This window comes from Mauremys mutica, chromosome 4 (genome assembly GCF_020497125.1).
Source record: "Mauremys mutica isolate MM-2020 ecotype Southern chromosome 4, ASM2049712v1, whole genome shotgun sequence".
Classification (NCBI taxonomy): domain Eukaryota; kingdom Metazoa; phylum Chordata; order Testudines; family Geoemydidae; genus Mauremys; species Mauremys mutica.
This window is the reverse complement of record NC_059075.1, coordinates 124,481,929-124,497,163: the sequence shown is the minus strand read 5'-3', so window position 1 is coordinate 124,497,163 and position 15,235 is coordinate 124,481,929. Positions and strand designations below refer to the sequence as shown.

At 50.9% G+C, this 15,235-nt stretch overlaps 1 protein-coding gene across 2 annotated transcripts in view; it reads right to left on the bottom strand.

Annotated features, from left to right (window-relative positions):
- Positions 1-12,192, bottom strand: part of SHISA4 (shisa family member 4) — a 45,045-nt gene extending 32,853 nt beyond the window's left edge. The window contains exons 1-2 of one of the 2 annotated variants that reach the window (XM_045015236.1): positions 11,792-12,192; positions 161-242 (exon numbers count right to left, since the gene is read on the bottom strand). In XM_045015236.1, the coding sequence (XP_044871171.1) occupies positions 161-188 (28 nt within the window). In that variant the 5' untranslated portion in view covers positions 189-242; positions 11,792-12,192. The remainder of the gene's footprint in view (positions 1-160; positions 243-11,791) is intronic. The other variant, XM_045015235.1, reaches the window with a different exon arrangement.
- Positions 12,193-15,235: the final 3,043 nt, after the last annotated feature.

The window sequence follows — 15,235 nt, the reverse complement described above, 5'->3', positions numbered from 1 at the left end:
GTTGCAGAGAGATTGCAAGAGAAGCCACAGGATTGAGACCAGACATCTAGCCTCTGGCTTAGACCTTCTCATATGTTTCCTGTGACCTTGTCTCCCACTGCCCTCTACCACAGGGATTGAGGGTCCTGCTTCCCTCTCAGCCAACGCCCCCGTCACAGACCTCTACTTCTCCACTCTGCGGTGGTCATCGAAGGTGAACAGCTGGGCACCCAAGCAGGAGCCTCTAGTGGGAGCTATAAAGTCTGTTGGAGAAAAACTTAGTTTTTATTTTTTGGTTGGGTATAGCAAACAATTCTCATTCTCAAACAAACACATCCCTCTTCAGAGCCCACTCCCCACCCCCGCAAGGGCACACAAAGACCCCATTCTACATGTTCCCCCCAGAATAGCTAGGCAACCCCTATCTACGGTTGGGTCTCCTACACACACAAGGCAGGGTCTGTGACCACCAATTCCCTCTCACAGAGGCATGGGAGTAGGGATGCCATATACTCACACTTTCTAGGTGCACTGAACCCCACCAAACATACCACACAGCCTCCTCCCCACACTCCCCCATCACCCAGCACTTCAAAACCCAGCCTCTCACCAGGGAAGAGCAGGGCCCACAAATACCGTATCCAGCTCTGCTGGTAGTACTGTATCCAGCAGTACTGTATCCATCCCTGGAGGGGGACAGAGAGAGGTACCCACCCACCTGCTACGTCTCTCAGCCACCTCAGTGTGGAGAAGACTTTGTGCTCAGGTAAGCAAAGCACCAAGCACCAGCTGAAAGGCAACAGGCCACGACCAAGTAAACCCCGCACAGGCTCAACACCCAAACACCACAGATGAGTCTTGACCTGTCTGCGTGGGAGGGTCCCTAATAGGGGTTTTCTCCTCCCATAAATGGCACTGCTGCTGCTGTGGAGTCAGGCTGGAGGCCCTGCTGTGAAGGTGACTCCCGGGTCTCTGCCTGACTGGGTGTGGAGGCTGGGGGTTCGCCCTGCTGCTGTTCTGTAGATAAACAGAGGGGTTCGTCCCCAGAGCAGTTACCAGCACTATATCCACACTGTTGTTAAAACTGAAGTGGAAGATAGGCAAAATAATGTGCAAAAATGCTAGTTAAATAACTATATAATGCACCTGACATGGCACATCTGGCACAACAGCGGGCAGTTTCGCTTATTAGGGCACTACTTTGGCCCATCCCACTCACTTTCCCCAGTCTCAGTCTCTGCTTACTAGCATAAGTCTGCTTACAGACATCAGGAATCATAACACTCAAAAACCAGTAGGAGAACACTTTAACCTGTCTGGTCATTCAATGACAGACCTGCGGGTGGCAATTTTGCAACAGAAAAGCTTCAAAACCAGACTCCAACGAGAAACTGTTGAACTGGAATTGATATGCAAACTAGATACAATCAATTTAGGCTTAAATAGGGACTGGGAATGGATGAGCCATTACAAACATTGAATCTATCTCCCCTTGTAAGTATTCTCACACTTCTTATCAAACTGTCTGTACTGGGCTATCTTGATTATCACTTCAAAAGTTTTTTTCTCTTACTTAATTGGCCTCTCAGAGTTGGTAAGACAACTCCCACCTTTTCATGCTTTCTGTATGTGTGTGTGTGTGTGTGTATTTCCTCAATATATGTTCCATTCTATGCATCCGAAGAAGTGGGCTGTAGCCCACAAAAGCTTATGCTCAAATAAATGTGTTAGTCTCTAAGGTGCCACAAGTACTCCTGTTCTTTTTGCGGATACAGACTAACACGGTTGCTACTCTGGAACCTGCTTACTAGTATGAGTTCCCAGACTTGTATCAGCTCCACTGAGTCTGTCTCTAAGGAGGATTCCTAGCCAATCACTAACCACAACCAGCACTTCCTAGTTTTTAACAGCAGGGAGGTCTTGCATATTCAAGCCAATACAACCCTGTTCCTTCAACCTGAAGCCAAGGGATAGATGCTGTGTGCTCTTCCCAACAACTTTTTCCATTGCAGTGTCCTGTGCTTCCCATAATTTATTCATCTCACACACATTGCTTTGTCACATTTGCAAAATAACGGAGAGTTTCTTACAGCACTAGCATTAACATCTTATAACACTGAGCATAGGTGACGCAGAACCGTTAAGTGGGGTGATATTTTTGCTACAGAAAAAGACTACTGAGCAAGGTTCTTCATTCATTAGAAGAAAGAATCTTCTTGTCTGCTATCCAGAAAGATTTGCAGGGACAAAACTTCCCCCAAATCTAGACTACAGAGTCCTCTGGAATCAGTATCTGGAACCACAGAAAAATCCAGTATCACAGTGCAATCATTTGGACCTCAGACCTTGGGAAAGAGGCAGTCTGATTCAGTAACTAGAACACAGCTGTGGGAGTCAGGAGACATGGGTTATAGTATCTGCCACTTAACTTGAGCAAATCTTGTGTCCTCTGTGCGTCTGTTTCCTGATCTGTAAAATGGAGATAATGAAATGTAACTACCTCCTGGAGATTGTAAATCATAACTAATATTTGTTAAATGCTTTGAGTTGCTTGGCTGCAAGCTGTTGAGTATCATTATTATGGAAAATATAATAGTGTACATATGAAGATCAAGGCCCAGTTTTGAGAAAGTTTGGTGCCCATGCACACACCTATGTGCACATGTTTAAAACACTGACTCCGGCCTACATGGGTGATGGTCTAGATTCCAAAACCTGCATGTGCATGGGATATGTACACACTCAAAAGAGGTTGGGTTTGGGACCCAAGATTTTCAAACATTCAGAACTCTGTTCTCTTGAAAGCAAAGATTCTCAAACTTAGTGAAGTAGTTTGGACCCCCCCAAAAAGCTGTTTTTAGCTATCCAAGTGCAAAAACATAACTGAACAAATTTTTAAATGCACAAAAAGGTTGTTTTTACTCACACAATTCAAAAAGGGACAAACTAATTTCATTGCAATTTCTCAACATTATTCATATCTGGTATGAAAATTCTAGCCTCGAAGGAAATGGATGAGACTTTTAAGCAAAAAAACAAAAAACCAGCCACATAGATATGTAGAACAGCATAGCACTTTCAAACATATTCTGGTTGTTTCAATACTACAACCATATACTAGAGTAGTGGTCTCCAACCTTTTTATGCCCAAGATCACTTTTTGAATTTAAGGGCAACCCAAGATCTACCCCGCCCCTTCCCCAAAGCGCCGCCCACTCCACCCCCCCCCCCCGTCACTTACTCACCCCTATGCTCACTCACTTTGCACTGGGCTGGAGCAGGGGGTTGGGGTTTGGGAGGGAGTGCGGGCTCTGGGCTGGGGCCGAGGGGTTCGCAGTGTGGGAGGGGGCTCTGGGCTGAGCCTGGGGCAGGGAGTTGGGGTGCAGGAGGAGTTACGGGGTGCTGGCTCTGAGAGGAGGTAAGGGCTGGGGCAGGGGGTTGGGGTGCAGGAGGGGGTATGAGGTGCTGGCTCTGGGAGGGTGTTTGGGTGGCTCCAGGCTGGGGCAGAGTGTTGGGGTGCAGGAGGGGGTGCGGGGTGTTGGCTCTGGGAGTGGGGGCAGGGCTTGGGCAGGGTGTTGGGGTGCAGGTGGGGGTACGGGGTGCTGGCTCTGGGAGGAGGCTCAGGGCTGGGGCAGGGACTTGGGGTGCAGGAGAGGGTAAGAGGTGCAGGAAGGGGTACGGGGTGCTGGCTCCCACCGGGCGGCACTTACCTCAGTCAGTGGTGCAGCGAGGCTAAGGCAGGCTCCCTGCCTGCCGCAGGCCCACACTGCTCCCAGGGGCCAACGCGCCCCTGCAGCCCTGGGTGGGGCTGGGGCAGGGGGCACGTGGCGCTGTGCACTGCCCCTCTCTGCAGGCACTGCCTCAAAGCCCCCATTGGCCACAGTTCCCCGTTCCCGGCCAATGGGAGATGTGGGGGTGGTGCCTGCAGGCAGGAGCTGCATGTAGAGACCCCTGGCCCCAACACAGGCCGTGGGGGCATGCTGGCCGCTTCTGAGAGTGGCGTGGAGCCCTGGCCACCGCAGCCGAAGATCACGATCAACCAGTCAATCACGATCAACAGGTTGGTTACCACTGTACTAGAGAAAACTGGGTTCTGAAACCAGGGACTGTACTCCCTTATTTTTTGTTAAGCACTAATGTTTAGGGCAGGGGTCAGCAACCTATGGGATGCATGCCAAAGGTGGCACGCAAGCTGATTTACTGTGGCATGCTGCTGCTGGCCTGGGGTCCCAGCCACCAGCCCCACTCAGCCTGCTGCCGGCCTGAATGGACAGGACCCCAGGCTGGCAGGGCTGAGCGGGGCCAGCGGCCGGGACCCCCGGCTGGCAGGGGCCAGCAGACAGAACCCCAGACCAGCAGCAGGCTGAGTGGCTGAGTGGCTCAGTCCGCTGCCAGCCTGGGGTCCCGGCTGCCAGCCCCGCTCAGTCCGCTGCCAGTCTGGGGTTCCATCCGCCAGCCCCCGTAAATGTAAAATTCACTCTAAATTAAGGATTACACGTGAAACCTTAAATTACTGCTAATAAATGAAGACATGGCACAACACTTCTGAAAGGCTGCCGACCCCTGGTTTAGAGTGACCACATATCCAGAATTCTTCCCCTTTAACAAATCAGGTCCTGGTGTCTGCTCAGATTATAGGGATATAGACTGGGAAGGGATCTCCTGGGTCATCTAGTCCAGTCCCTGCTCTTGCTGGCAACCCCAACACATAATCCCCTTCATGAATTTATCAGGCTCCAATTTAAAATGGGTTAGGTTGTTTGCCCCCCACACTGCTCCTAGTGGGAGGCAGTTCTAGATCATCCCATCCCTCCTCTTATGGTTAGAAACTTTCTTCTCATTTCCAGTCTTCATTTATTCATGGCCAGTTTATCCCCATTTCTTCTTGTGCCAACATTGTCCTTTAGCTTCAATAGCTCTTCACCCACCTTGGTGTTTGCCCTCCCCGCGATGTTGTGCTAGACCAGTGGTTCTCAAACTTTTGCACTGGTGACTCCTTTCACATAGCTAGGGTGACCAGATGTCCCAATTTTATAGGGACAGTCCCAATTTTGGGGGCTTTTTCCTAAAGAGGCACCTATTACCCCCCATCCCCATCCCGTTTTTTTACACTTGCTATCTGGTTACCCTACACATAGCAAACCTCTGAGTGTGACCCCCTGTAATGTCTGCTCAGATTATAGGGATATAGACTTTAATAAATGTATGGACATTTGTGGCTCACAGTCATCCTGTGATCAATTAATACACCCAGGTCTCTCTCCTCCTCTGTCATATCCAACTGATGAGGCCTCAGCTTACAGCAGAAATTCTTATTAGTCCCTAAATGCATAACCCTGCACTTTATACTGTTGACTTTCATCCCATTTCTATTGCTCCAGTCCTCTAAGTCATCCAGTTGTTCCTGTACAATATTCCAATCCTCCTCTGTATTGGTGATGCCTCCCAACTTTGTGTGACCAGCAAATTTCATTAGCTCATGTCCTCTTTTTGTGCCAAGGTCATTAATTAAACTATTAAATAAGATCTGTCCTAACTCCCTAAGGACCTCCACTAGTAATTTTGCTGTACCCTGATAGTTCTTCCCTTTAGCCAGTTCCTTACCCACCTTACAATGCTTGCACTATGCCCCATATTCTCCATCTTAACTAATTTCCCATATTGTACTATATCAAATGTTTTACTGAAGTCCTGATAGATCAGATCCACTGCATTTCCCTTGGCTAAGAAATTAGTTATCTTATCAAAGAAAGATAGCAAGCTAGTATGGCATGATCTACCTTTGGTAAACCCATGTTGTATTTTATTCCATTTTCCATTTACCTCCATGTCTAACTATTTTTTTCCTTCAGAATTTGTTCTAAAGCCTTGCATGCTATTTAGGTCAGACTAATGGGCCTATAGTTTTCTGGATTACTTTTTTCTCCTCGTTCTTAAATATACGTGTACAACATTTGTTATTCTCCAATCATATAGTACTACCCCTGATTTGATCATTTATTACAAATCCTTGCCACTGGACTTGCATTTTCATGTGTCAGTTCTTTCTGTATTCTGGTCCGGCGATCCCCCAACTTGAATGCATTAAACTCTGTTTTCCTTCCACCATGGATTTGGTAGTTTCCATTTCTATATACTCATTCCCATCAGGAGTACTTGTGGCACCTTAAAGACTAACAAATTTATTTTAGCATGAGCTTTCGTGAGCTGCAGCTCACTTCTTCGGATGCATAGAATGGAACACACAGACAGGAGATATTTATACATACAGAGAACATGAAAAGGTGGAAGTATGCATACCAACAGGAAGAGTCTAATCAATTGAGATGAGCTATCGTCAGCAGGAGGAAAAAAAACTTTTTGAACTTTTTGAACTTCAAAAAGTTTTTTTTCCTCCTGCTGACGATAGCTCATCTCAATTGATTAGACTCTTCCTGTTGGTATGCATACTTCCACCTTTTCATGTTCTCTGTATGTATAAATATCTCCTGTCTGTGTGTTCCATTCTATGCATCCGAAGAAGTGAGCTGCAGCTCATGAAAGCTCATGCTAAAATAAATTTGTTAGTCTTTAAGGTGCCACAAGTACTCCTGTTCTTTTTGCGGATACAGACTAACATGGCTGCTACTCTGAAACCTGTCATTCCCATCAGCCATCCTGCCTTTGCCTCCATGTTTAGAACCCTGCGCAGATACACGCTCCTGTCCAGCAACGGCCTAACATGCTGCTGCTTTTGCTGCCGCAGTTCGTGGCCTTGCTGGTCTTGCTCGTTGTCACTAGAGCCCTGCAAATCCACAGATATCTGCTTTATATCCATGGATATAAATTGTGTATCTGCACAGGGCTCTACCCATGTTCTACATCACCATTATTACTGACAACTGAGGAAAAATATTCATTTAGTTTTGGAGCTGTACCTAGATTATCCTTGCACTCTACCTCATCCTCACTGCATAGCAGCCCCACTTCTTTTCCTATTCTATTTTATTTATATGGCTAAAGAGCCTTTTTACTATTTATTTTATTTTCCTTCTAATTCAGCTTCACTTCCAGCAACTCTCTTTATTCCTACACTCTCTGATATCCAAAACAGAGCTTTCTTTGCTGATCAATCCCTCCTTCCATTCTTTGTAGGCCTCTGCTTACTCCTGATATCCTTTTTGAAGTGTTTATTCATTCAGTTAGATCTGGAGCCCTTCCCTACAAATGTTATGCCCTTGTTTGGGATGCAAATTCCAGATGGAATTTCTTTAAGTCTGTCATAAACAGATAGTTAAGGGTTAATGCCTCTTTTACCTGTAAAGGGTTAAAAAGTTCACCTAGCCTAGCTGACACCTGACCAGAGGAACCAATGGGGGAACAAGATGTTTCAAAAGGAGGGAGGGAAATTTTCCTTTGTTTAGAGTCTCAGTTTCAGCCAGAGTGGAAAAGATCAAGGAACCAACCTCTTACCAGAGTAGTAAGTTTAGAAGGGAATAAATAGGTTTATGTTTATTTCTTTGTAACCTGCAGGGCCGGCTCTAGACCCCAGCGCGCCAAGCGCGCGCTTGGGGCGGCGTCCCGCGGGAGGGCGGCAGGCGGCTCCGGTGGACCTCCCGCAGGCATGCCTGCGGAGGCTCCGCTGGTCCCGCGGCTTCGGTGGAGCATCCGCAGCCATGCCTGCGGGAGGTCCACCGGAGCCGCAGGACTGGCGACCGCCAGAGCGCCCCCCGCGGTGTGCCGCCCTGCTTGGGGTGGCGCAAATCCTAGAGCCGCCCCTGGTAACCTGTCTTGTGCAATTAGAGGTAGAATCAAATTGGGTATTGGGGTATTTTCATTGGTGTACTAAGTTTTTGCCCAGGGGAACATCCTCTGTGATTTGAATCTGTTGTCTGTGAGAGTAGCTGGTATGCTAATCTCTCCCAGAGGGTTTTCTTTTACCTTTCTTTTCTTTAATTAAAAGCCTTTTTCTTAATACCTGATTGATTTTTCCTTGTTTTTTAGATCCAAGGGGGTTGGATCTGGATCCACCAGAAGTTGGTGGGAGAAAGGAGGGGGAATGGTTAATTTCTCCTTGTTTTAAGATCCAAGGGGTTTGGATCTGTGTTCACCAGGAAATTGGTGAAGTCTCTCAAGGCTACCCTGGGAGGGGAAGGTTTTGGGGGGAAAGGGGGAGTTCCAGACGGAGGGATCTGGATGGTGGCAGCGATACCAGATCTAAGCTGGTAATTAAGCTTAGAAGTGTCCATGCAGGTCCCCACATCTGTACCCTAAAGTTCAGAGTGGGGAAGGAACCTTAACAAAGTCAAAGGTAGAAAAAGGTAAGTCTCCTCCACATTGAAGTCCCTGAGCTCTTCAGTCCAGTTGACTTCACTAACTAATTCCCTTAATTTATCAAATTCTTCCCTTTTGCAATTGAAAACCTTAGTTATGACCTGATTTGGATTATCCTTCCATTTGATTTAAACTGAATCAACTTGTGATCACTTGATTCAGCGTTATTTTCTACAACCAGCTCTTCTATACTGTCCTCACTACTTACACCAAAATCAAGTCTAAAATAGCATCCTCTCAGGTTGGTTCAGTGACTACTTGGTGAAGAAATCTGTTAGCTATCACATCCAGAAATAAGTGGGCCCTACCACCTTTATTTCCCCCTAAACACATACCTTCAACACTTGTCTTCCAGCTATTAGTGCTAGTCCACCATGTTTCTGTTATCCCTATAATGCCCTTCACCAAGAGTTCTCATTCCTCCATTTTGTCACCAAGGCCATAGGTGCCGACTCCGTGGGTCCTCCAGGGCTGGAGCACCCACGGGGAAAAATTGGTGGGTGCTGAGCACTTGCCAGCAGCTCCCTGCCCCTCCCCCCAGCTCTGCTCCGCCTCCTCCCCTGAGCACGCCGTGTGCCTGCTTTTCCCCCCTAGCTCCCAGCGCTTGCACCACAAAACAGTTGTTTTGCGTGGCTGGGAGGGAGGAGGAGGGGAACGCAGTGCACTCGGGGAAGAGGCAGAGCTGGGGCAGGGAGTTGGGGAAGGGGTTGGAATGGGGGTGGGGCAGGGTGGGGAAAGGATGGAGTCAGGATGGGGCGGGGGGGCACGAACACCCACCAGCGCCAGGGAAAGTTGGCGCCTATGGCTGAGGCTCTTTGTATTAGCACAAAAAATTGTTTTCTCTCTGACCTCATTCAATTTCTTAGCAGGATTTGGCATAGTCCTTTTGCTGTCCATATGCCTATCTTCTGGTGTTCATTTATCCATTACTATATTTTCACTTACCTGATTTTCCTATTCCTGTATATTAAAACCATGTGTGGAGATTAAACGAGTCTCTCCTAACTTCTAGCAATGAAACCAATAAAAGAAGAAGAGATTGGAAGAATGCAGAATAAGAGAGAGGTAGGAAGACGGAAAGCAGAGCAACTCAAAGCATCAGTTAGGGTCTTGCAATAGAACTTTAAGCCAATCACAAATATGAGATGTGTTAAAGCTGGCCAATACATGCAGACACAAAGAGTGAGCAGCATGACACTGCTAGTGTAACCCACACACCTCCTGGCCAATGGGAGTGCGGAAATGGTGCTTGGGGCAGGGGCAGGGGCAGGGGCAGCGCGCAGAGCCCCGTGGCCCCCTGCCTAGGAGCCAGACCTGCTGCTGGCTGCTTCTGGGGCACAGCGCAGTATCAGAACAGGTAGGGACTAGCCTGTCTTAGCCTGGCAGCATTGCCAACCGGACTTTTAACAGCCCGGTCAGTGGTGCTGACCAGAGCCACCTCGACCCAGTACTTTACATTCTGCGACCCAGTACTGGGTCATGACCCGCAGTTTGAAAACCACTGCTCTAGTGGAACTGAGACCACTTAGAGATTAATGAGTCTGCTACCTTAGCTAAAAGCCATGTGGCTTTTAGCTCATGCAGCAGAGCAGGGGTGGGCAAACTTTTTGGCCCGAGGGCCACATCTGGGTATGGAAATTGGATGGTGGGCATGAATGCTCACCAAACTGGGGGTTGGGAGGTGTGGGGGGTGAGGGCTCTAGCTGGGGCTGCGGGCTCTGGGGTGGGGCTGGGGAAGAGGGGTTGGAGGTGCAGGAGAGTGCTCCGGGCTGGGACCAAGGGGTTTGGAGGGTGGGAGGAGGATTGGGGCTGGGGCTGGGGCAGTAGCCTGGGGGGGTGGCTCAGGGGTGCAAGCACTGGGTGGTGCTTAACTCAAGGTGCTCACGGAAGCAGGGGCATGTCCTCCCTCCGGCTCCTAAGCAGAGGCACGGCCAAGTGGCTCTGTGCCCTGCCCCATCCGCAGGTGCTGCTCCTGCAGCTCCCACAGGCCGTGGTTCCCAGCAAATAGGAGCTGCGGGGATGGCACTTGGGGTGGGGGCAGCGTGCAGAGCCCCTTGGTTGCCCCTGTACATAGGAGCCAGGGGGGGATATGCCGCTGCTTCCAGGAGCTGCGCAGAGCTATGGCACATGTGGAGCAGGGCCAACCCCCAACCTTGCTCCCCAGCTGGAGCTCGAGGGCCAGATCAAAACATCTGAAGGGCCAGATATAGCCCCCAGCCCATAGTTTGCCCACCCCTGCAGTAGAGCCTCAGGCATTTAGCTCTAGAGGTCCCAGGTTCAATCCTGCTTGCAGGTGGTCCTCACTCCCTCACACACCCATCCCCACGTTTCCCCATTACCTCAGCACCCTACACACGCTTCCCCCTGACACCCAGCCCCACTTTCCCCCATTACCTCAACACCCCACACATGCTCCCCCCGCACCTAGCCCCATGTTCCCCCAATACCTCAGCACCCCACATAGGCTCCCCCGTGCACCCAACCCCACGCTCCCCCAGTTACTTCAGTACCCCACACACACTCCTCCCATTCCTCTCAGTTATCTCATTACCTGCCATAGACTCCCCCCACACCCAACCCTACACTCCCCTCCCAGTTACCTCAGCTGCCCCAACATACTTCCAGCTGCACCCAGCCCCATACCCCCCATACACCACAGGGTGATTACAGTTTTGTGAGGCCCTGGGCCAGAACAAGCGGAGGTCCTCCCCACCCCTTCCGCCTGCAGTCCCTCCCCCCCCCCCACACACTCCTGCTGGGGAAATGGGGTTGGGGCACGGGGCATGCCCCTTCCCACCCCCCGCCCGGCACTCCTGCCAGGGAGCTGGTTCAGAGTACAGGGGCACCCATTTTTTTCAGGGCCCCCCAATTGGCCAAGACCCTTGGGCAAAGGCCCTGTTAGTCCAGTGGCTAATCCACCACTGCTACTCGCTCCTCCCCGCAACCAGCCCCACATTCCCAGGTTAACTCAGCACCCCCCTCATGCTCCCCTGTTATCTCAGCATCCCCACACACTCCCCCCATTATCTCAGCACTCCCCACACACTCCCCCCACACCCAGCCCCATGATCCCCCATTACCTCAGCACCCACCATACACTCCCCCAGTTACCTCAGCCCCCCCCAGGGGATCCCCCTGCACTCAGCCCCACACTCCCCTTTGTTACCGCAGCATCCCCCACATGCTCCCTCCCCTGCACCCCTGCATCTAGCCCCCCAGCGCTCTCCTCTACATTCTTCACCTGAATCCAGCTCCATGCTCTCCCCTCCTGCTGCCCCCCCCCCCGGAGTTTTCCTCCCGCACAGCCCCACTCCCACACTTCCATCTCCACATTGCCTCCCCCAGCCCCATGCTCTCCCCCGGCCCCACACCCAGCCCCACGCTCTCCGTGCCCCAGTGCCAGGTCTGAATTCACCCCCTATAGCCAGTCCCAGTCGCCCCATACCCAGCTCTGAGTTCACCCCCCGGGCCTGCCCCCATGCCCAGCCCAGGCTCTTACCCAGAGAGGCGGTCAGGCTGAAGAGCACCATGGCCAGCAGAGGCCAGGCGGGTCGGGGGTCCCCATTCCCCATCCTCCTCCCGCTCCCCTGGAAGCACCAGGAGGCCGGTGCTGCCACGGGACGCGGCGGGCAGGCGGAACGATCCGCCCCGGGCCCGGCGGCGCAGGGAACCCTACCGACAGCGGCAGCTCCAACCCCGCAGCCCCCTCCTCCCGGGCCGGCTTAACCCGGCCCCTGCCGCAGGGCTGCGAGAGCCGTGTCCAGCGCAGGCGGTGCCCAAGGCCAGTCCGGAGTCAGACCACAAACAAAGAGAGCTGTCGCCGTCAGTGCGTGTGTGCGTGCCCAGTGTGTGCATGTGTGTGTGCGCGCCCAGGGTATCTCCCCGTGTTTGTCGTGTGCCCCGTGTGTCTCCCCCAGTATGTGTGTCTGCTCAGTTTGTGTGCGTGCCTTGTGTATGTGTGTGTGCTCATTGTGTCTCTTCCTGTGTATGTATGTGCCCAGTGTTTCCCCCAGTGTGTGTGTGCGTGTGCGTGTGCCCAGTGTGCATGTGTGCATGCCTAGTGTGCATGCCCAGTCTGTCTCCCGCAGTGTGTGTATATGTGTGTTCCCAGTGTGTCTCCCGCCATGTGTATATGTGCCCAGTATGTGTGCCCTGTGTGTGTGTGTGCCCTGTGTGTCTCCCCCAGTGTGTGTGTGCGCTCAGTTTGTGTGCATGCCTAATGTATGTGTGTGTGCTCATTGTGTCTCTGCCTGTGTATGTATGTGCCCAGTGTTTCCCCCAGTGTGTGTGTGCGTATGTGCCCAGTGTGCGTGTGTGCATGCCTAGTGTGCGTGCCCAGTCTGTCTCCTGCAGTGTGTGTATATGTGTGTTCCCAGTTTGTCTCCCGCCATGTGTATGTGTGCCCAGTATGTGTGCCCAGTGTGTGCATGTGTGTGTGTGCCAAGTGTATCTCCCTCTGTGTGTCTGTGTGTGCCCTGTGTGTCTCCCCCAGTGTGTGTGTGCGCTCAGTTTGTGTGCGTGCCTAGTGTATGTGTGTGTGCTCATTGTGTCTCTGCCTGTGTATGTATGTGCCCAGTGTTTCCCCCAGTGTGTGTGTGCATATGTGCCCAGTGTGCGTGTGTGCATGCCTAGTGTGCGTGCCCAGTCTGTCTCCTGCAGTGTGTGTATATGTGTGTTCCCAGTGTGTCTCCCACCATGTGTATGTGTGCCCAGTGTGTGCATGTGTGTGTGTGCCAAGTGTATCTCCCCATGTGTGTCTGTGTGTGCCCTGTGTGTCTCCCCCAGTGTGTGTGTGTGCTCAGTTTGTGTGCGTGCCTAGTGTATGTGTGTGTGCTCATTGTGTCTCTGCCTGTGTATGTATGTGCCCAGTGTCTCCCCCTGTTTGCGTGTGTGCCCAGTGTGTGTGTGTGCATGCCTAGTGTGCATGCCCAGTCTGTCTCCTGCAGTGTGTGTATATGTGTGTTCCCAGTGTGTCTCCCACCATGTGTATGTGTGCCCAGTGTGTCGAGCCCAGTGGGTGCGTTCACCCCCAGTGTGTCGAGTCCAGTGGGTGCGTTTGACCCCAGTGTGTGTCTGCCTCCAGTGCATGTTCACATACCCTGTGTGCGCGCCTAGTGTATGTGTGTGTCTGCCTGCAGTGTGTGTGTGCCCAGTGTGTCTCCCCCAGTGTGCGCATGCGTGCGTGCCCAGTGTGTGTGCGTGTGTGCGCATGTGTGCCGAGTGAGTCTCACCCAGTTAGGTTTGGAGTCTCTAGGAATTAAAGATATAGTTTAATTAAAGATTGTCATGTAATGAAACCTCCAGGAATATGTCCAACTAAAATTGGCAACCCTATCCCTCAGTGGGTGTGTGTGTGCCCCGTGTGTCTGCCCCAATTGTGTGTGTGCCCAGTGTGTGCACCCCCATCGTGTGCATACCCACTGTGTGTCCCCAGTTTGTGTGGGTGGGTGTCTGCTCCCAGTATGTGTGTCCCCAGTGTGAGTGTGTGTGAGCACACCCCCAATGTGTGTGTGCATGTGTCTGCCCCCAGTGTGTGTGTATGCCTAGAGTGTGTGTGTGTGTGTGACCCCAGTGAGTGAGTGTGTGCCCAGTGTGTGCATGGGTGGGTGTCCGCCCCAATGTGTATGTGTTTCCAATGTGTGTGTATCCACAATGTGTATGCATGTGCTCAGTGTAAATGTGGGTGTGCGTCCACTCTCAGTGTGTGTGTCTGCCTCCAGTGTGTGTGTCTACACAGTGTATGTGTGGGTGGGTGGGTGTGATGGCTTCCCCCCGGTGTGAAGCCTGGGACCAAGAGCCACTCATGAATCACACAGAGAAAGGCACCAGCCAAATCCCTCCAGTTCCCAGCACTGTACCTCAGGAATATACCATCTTGCACTGCTCAAGATGGGCAGTGCACATTTATTAATTGGTTCACCACTTCAACAATGGAAAGTGGACATACACCAGCTTTTGCCAACCTGAGCAGATTCGCTACACACTTCATACAAACTCACTGGTAAAGATAAACAAACAAATTTATTGACTATAAAAGGTAGATTTTAAGTGATATTAAGTGATCAGCAAAAAGTCAGAGTGGTTACCAAAATAAAATAAAATATAAGCACAGTCTGAACTCTCAACCCTATTAGACTGGGCAACATCTAGATTAACCCCACTGGATATTGCAGTCCTTAATATACAGGTTTGTTCCTTAAACCTGGGCCAATCTCCTCTTCTCAGTGTGTTGGTTGCTTGCAGCATAGGTGGGGGCAGGAGAAGGGCCCAGTATGTGTCTGCTCTGTCTGTTTTATACCCTTAGTCCATGTGCTTGGGGAGCACAAGTCCAGGCATGTCTGGGTGGGCATTACTGAATCTCCAGGCAAGGTTGAGCAATTCCCCTGATGTGGCCTCATACAGGTGAGTCATTGCATTGTAGCTCCTTTGCTGGACAATGGCTGTTGATGGGTTGTTTGACACCCCACCTGGATGTTGGTTACTTTCCTTGCTGTTGCCTCTAGGGAGCTAATATCTGGCTGAGTCCCCAACTTACAGCATGTTTTAGTGACAACCATACAACCCAATTCTCATAACTTCATATGCATTAATGATACACATACGGATAGAGAAATGACTTTCAGCAGATCATAACCTTTCCCCTGATACCTTACAAAGCATGCTTTATATTAAGATCATGATTATATGAAAATGAGGAATATGGGGTTACAGTACGCTCCCCCAAGGTATACAATGTCACAGTGGGTCTCTGCTCCAGTGTGTGTGTGTGTGTCTAACTACAGTGTGTGGGTATGTCCCCAGTGTGTGGGTATGTGCCCAGTATCTGTGTGTGTCAGCCCACAGTATGTGTGTGTGTGTCCAGTGTGCATGTCCCTGTGTGGGTGTGGGCGTCCCTGCCTCCAGTATGCATGTGTGAATGCACCTCCAGTGAGTGTGTGCGTGT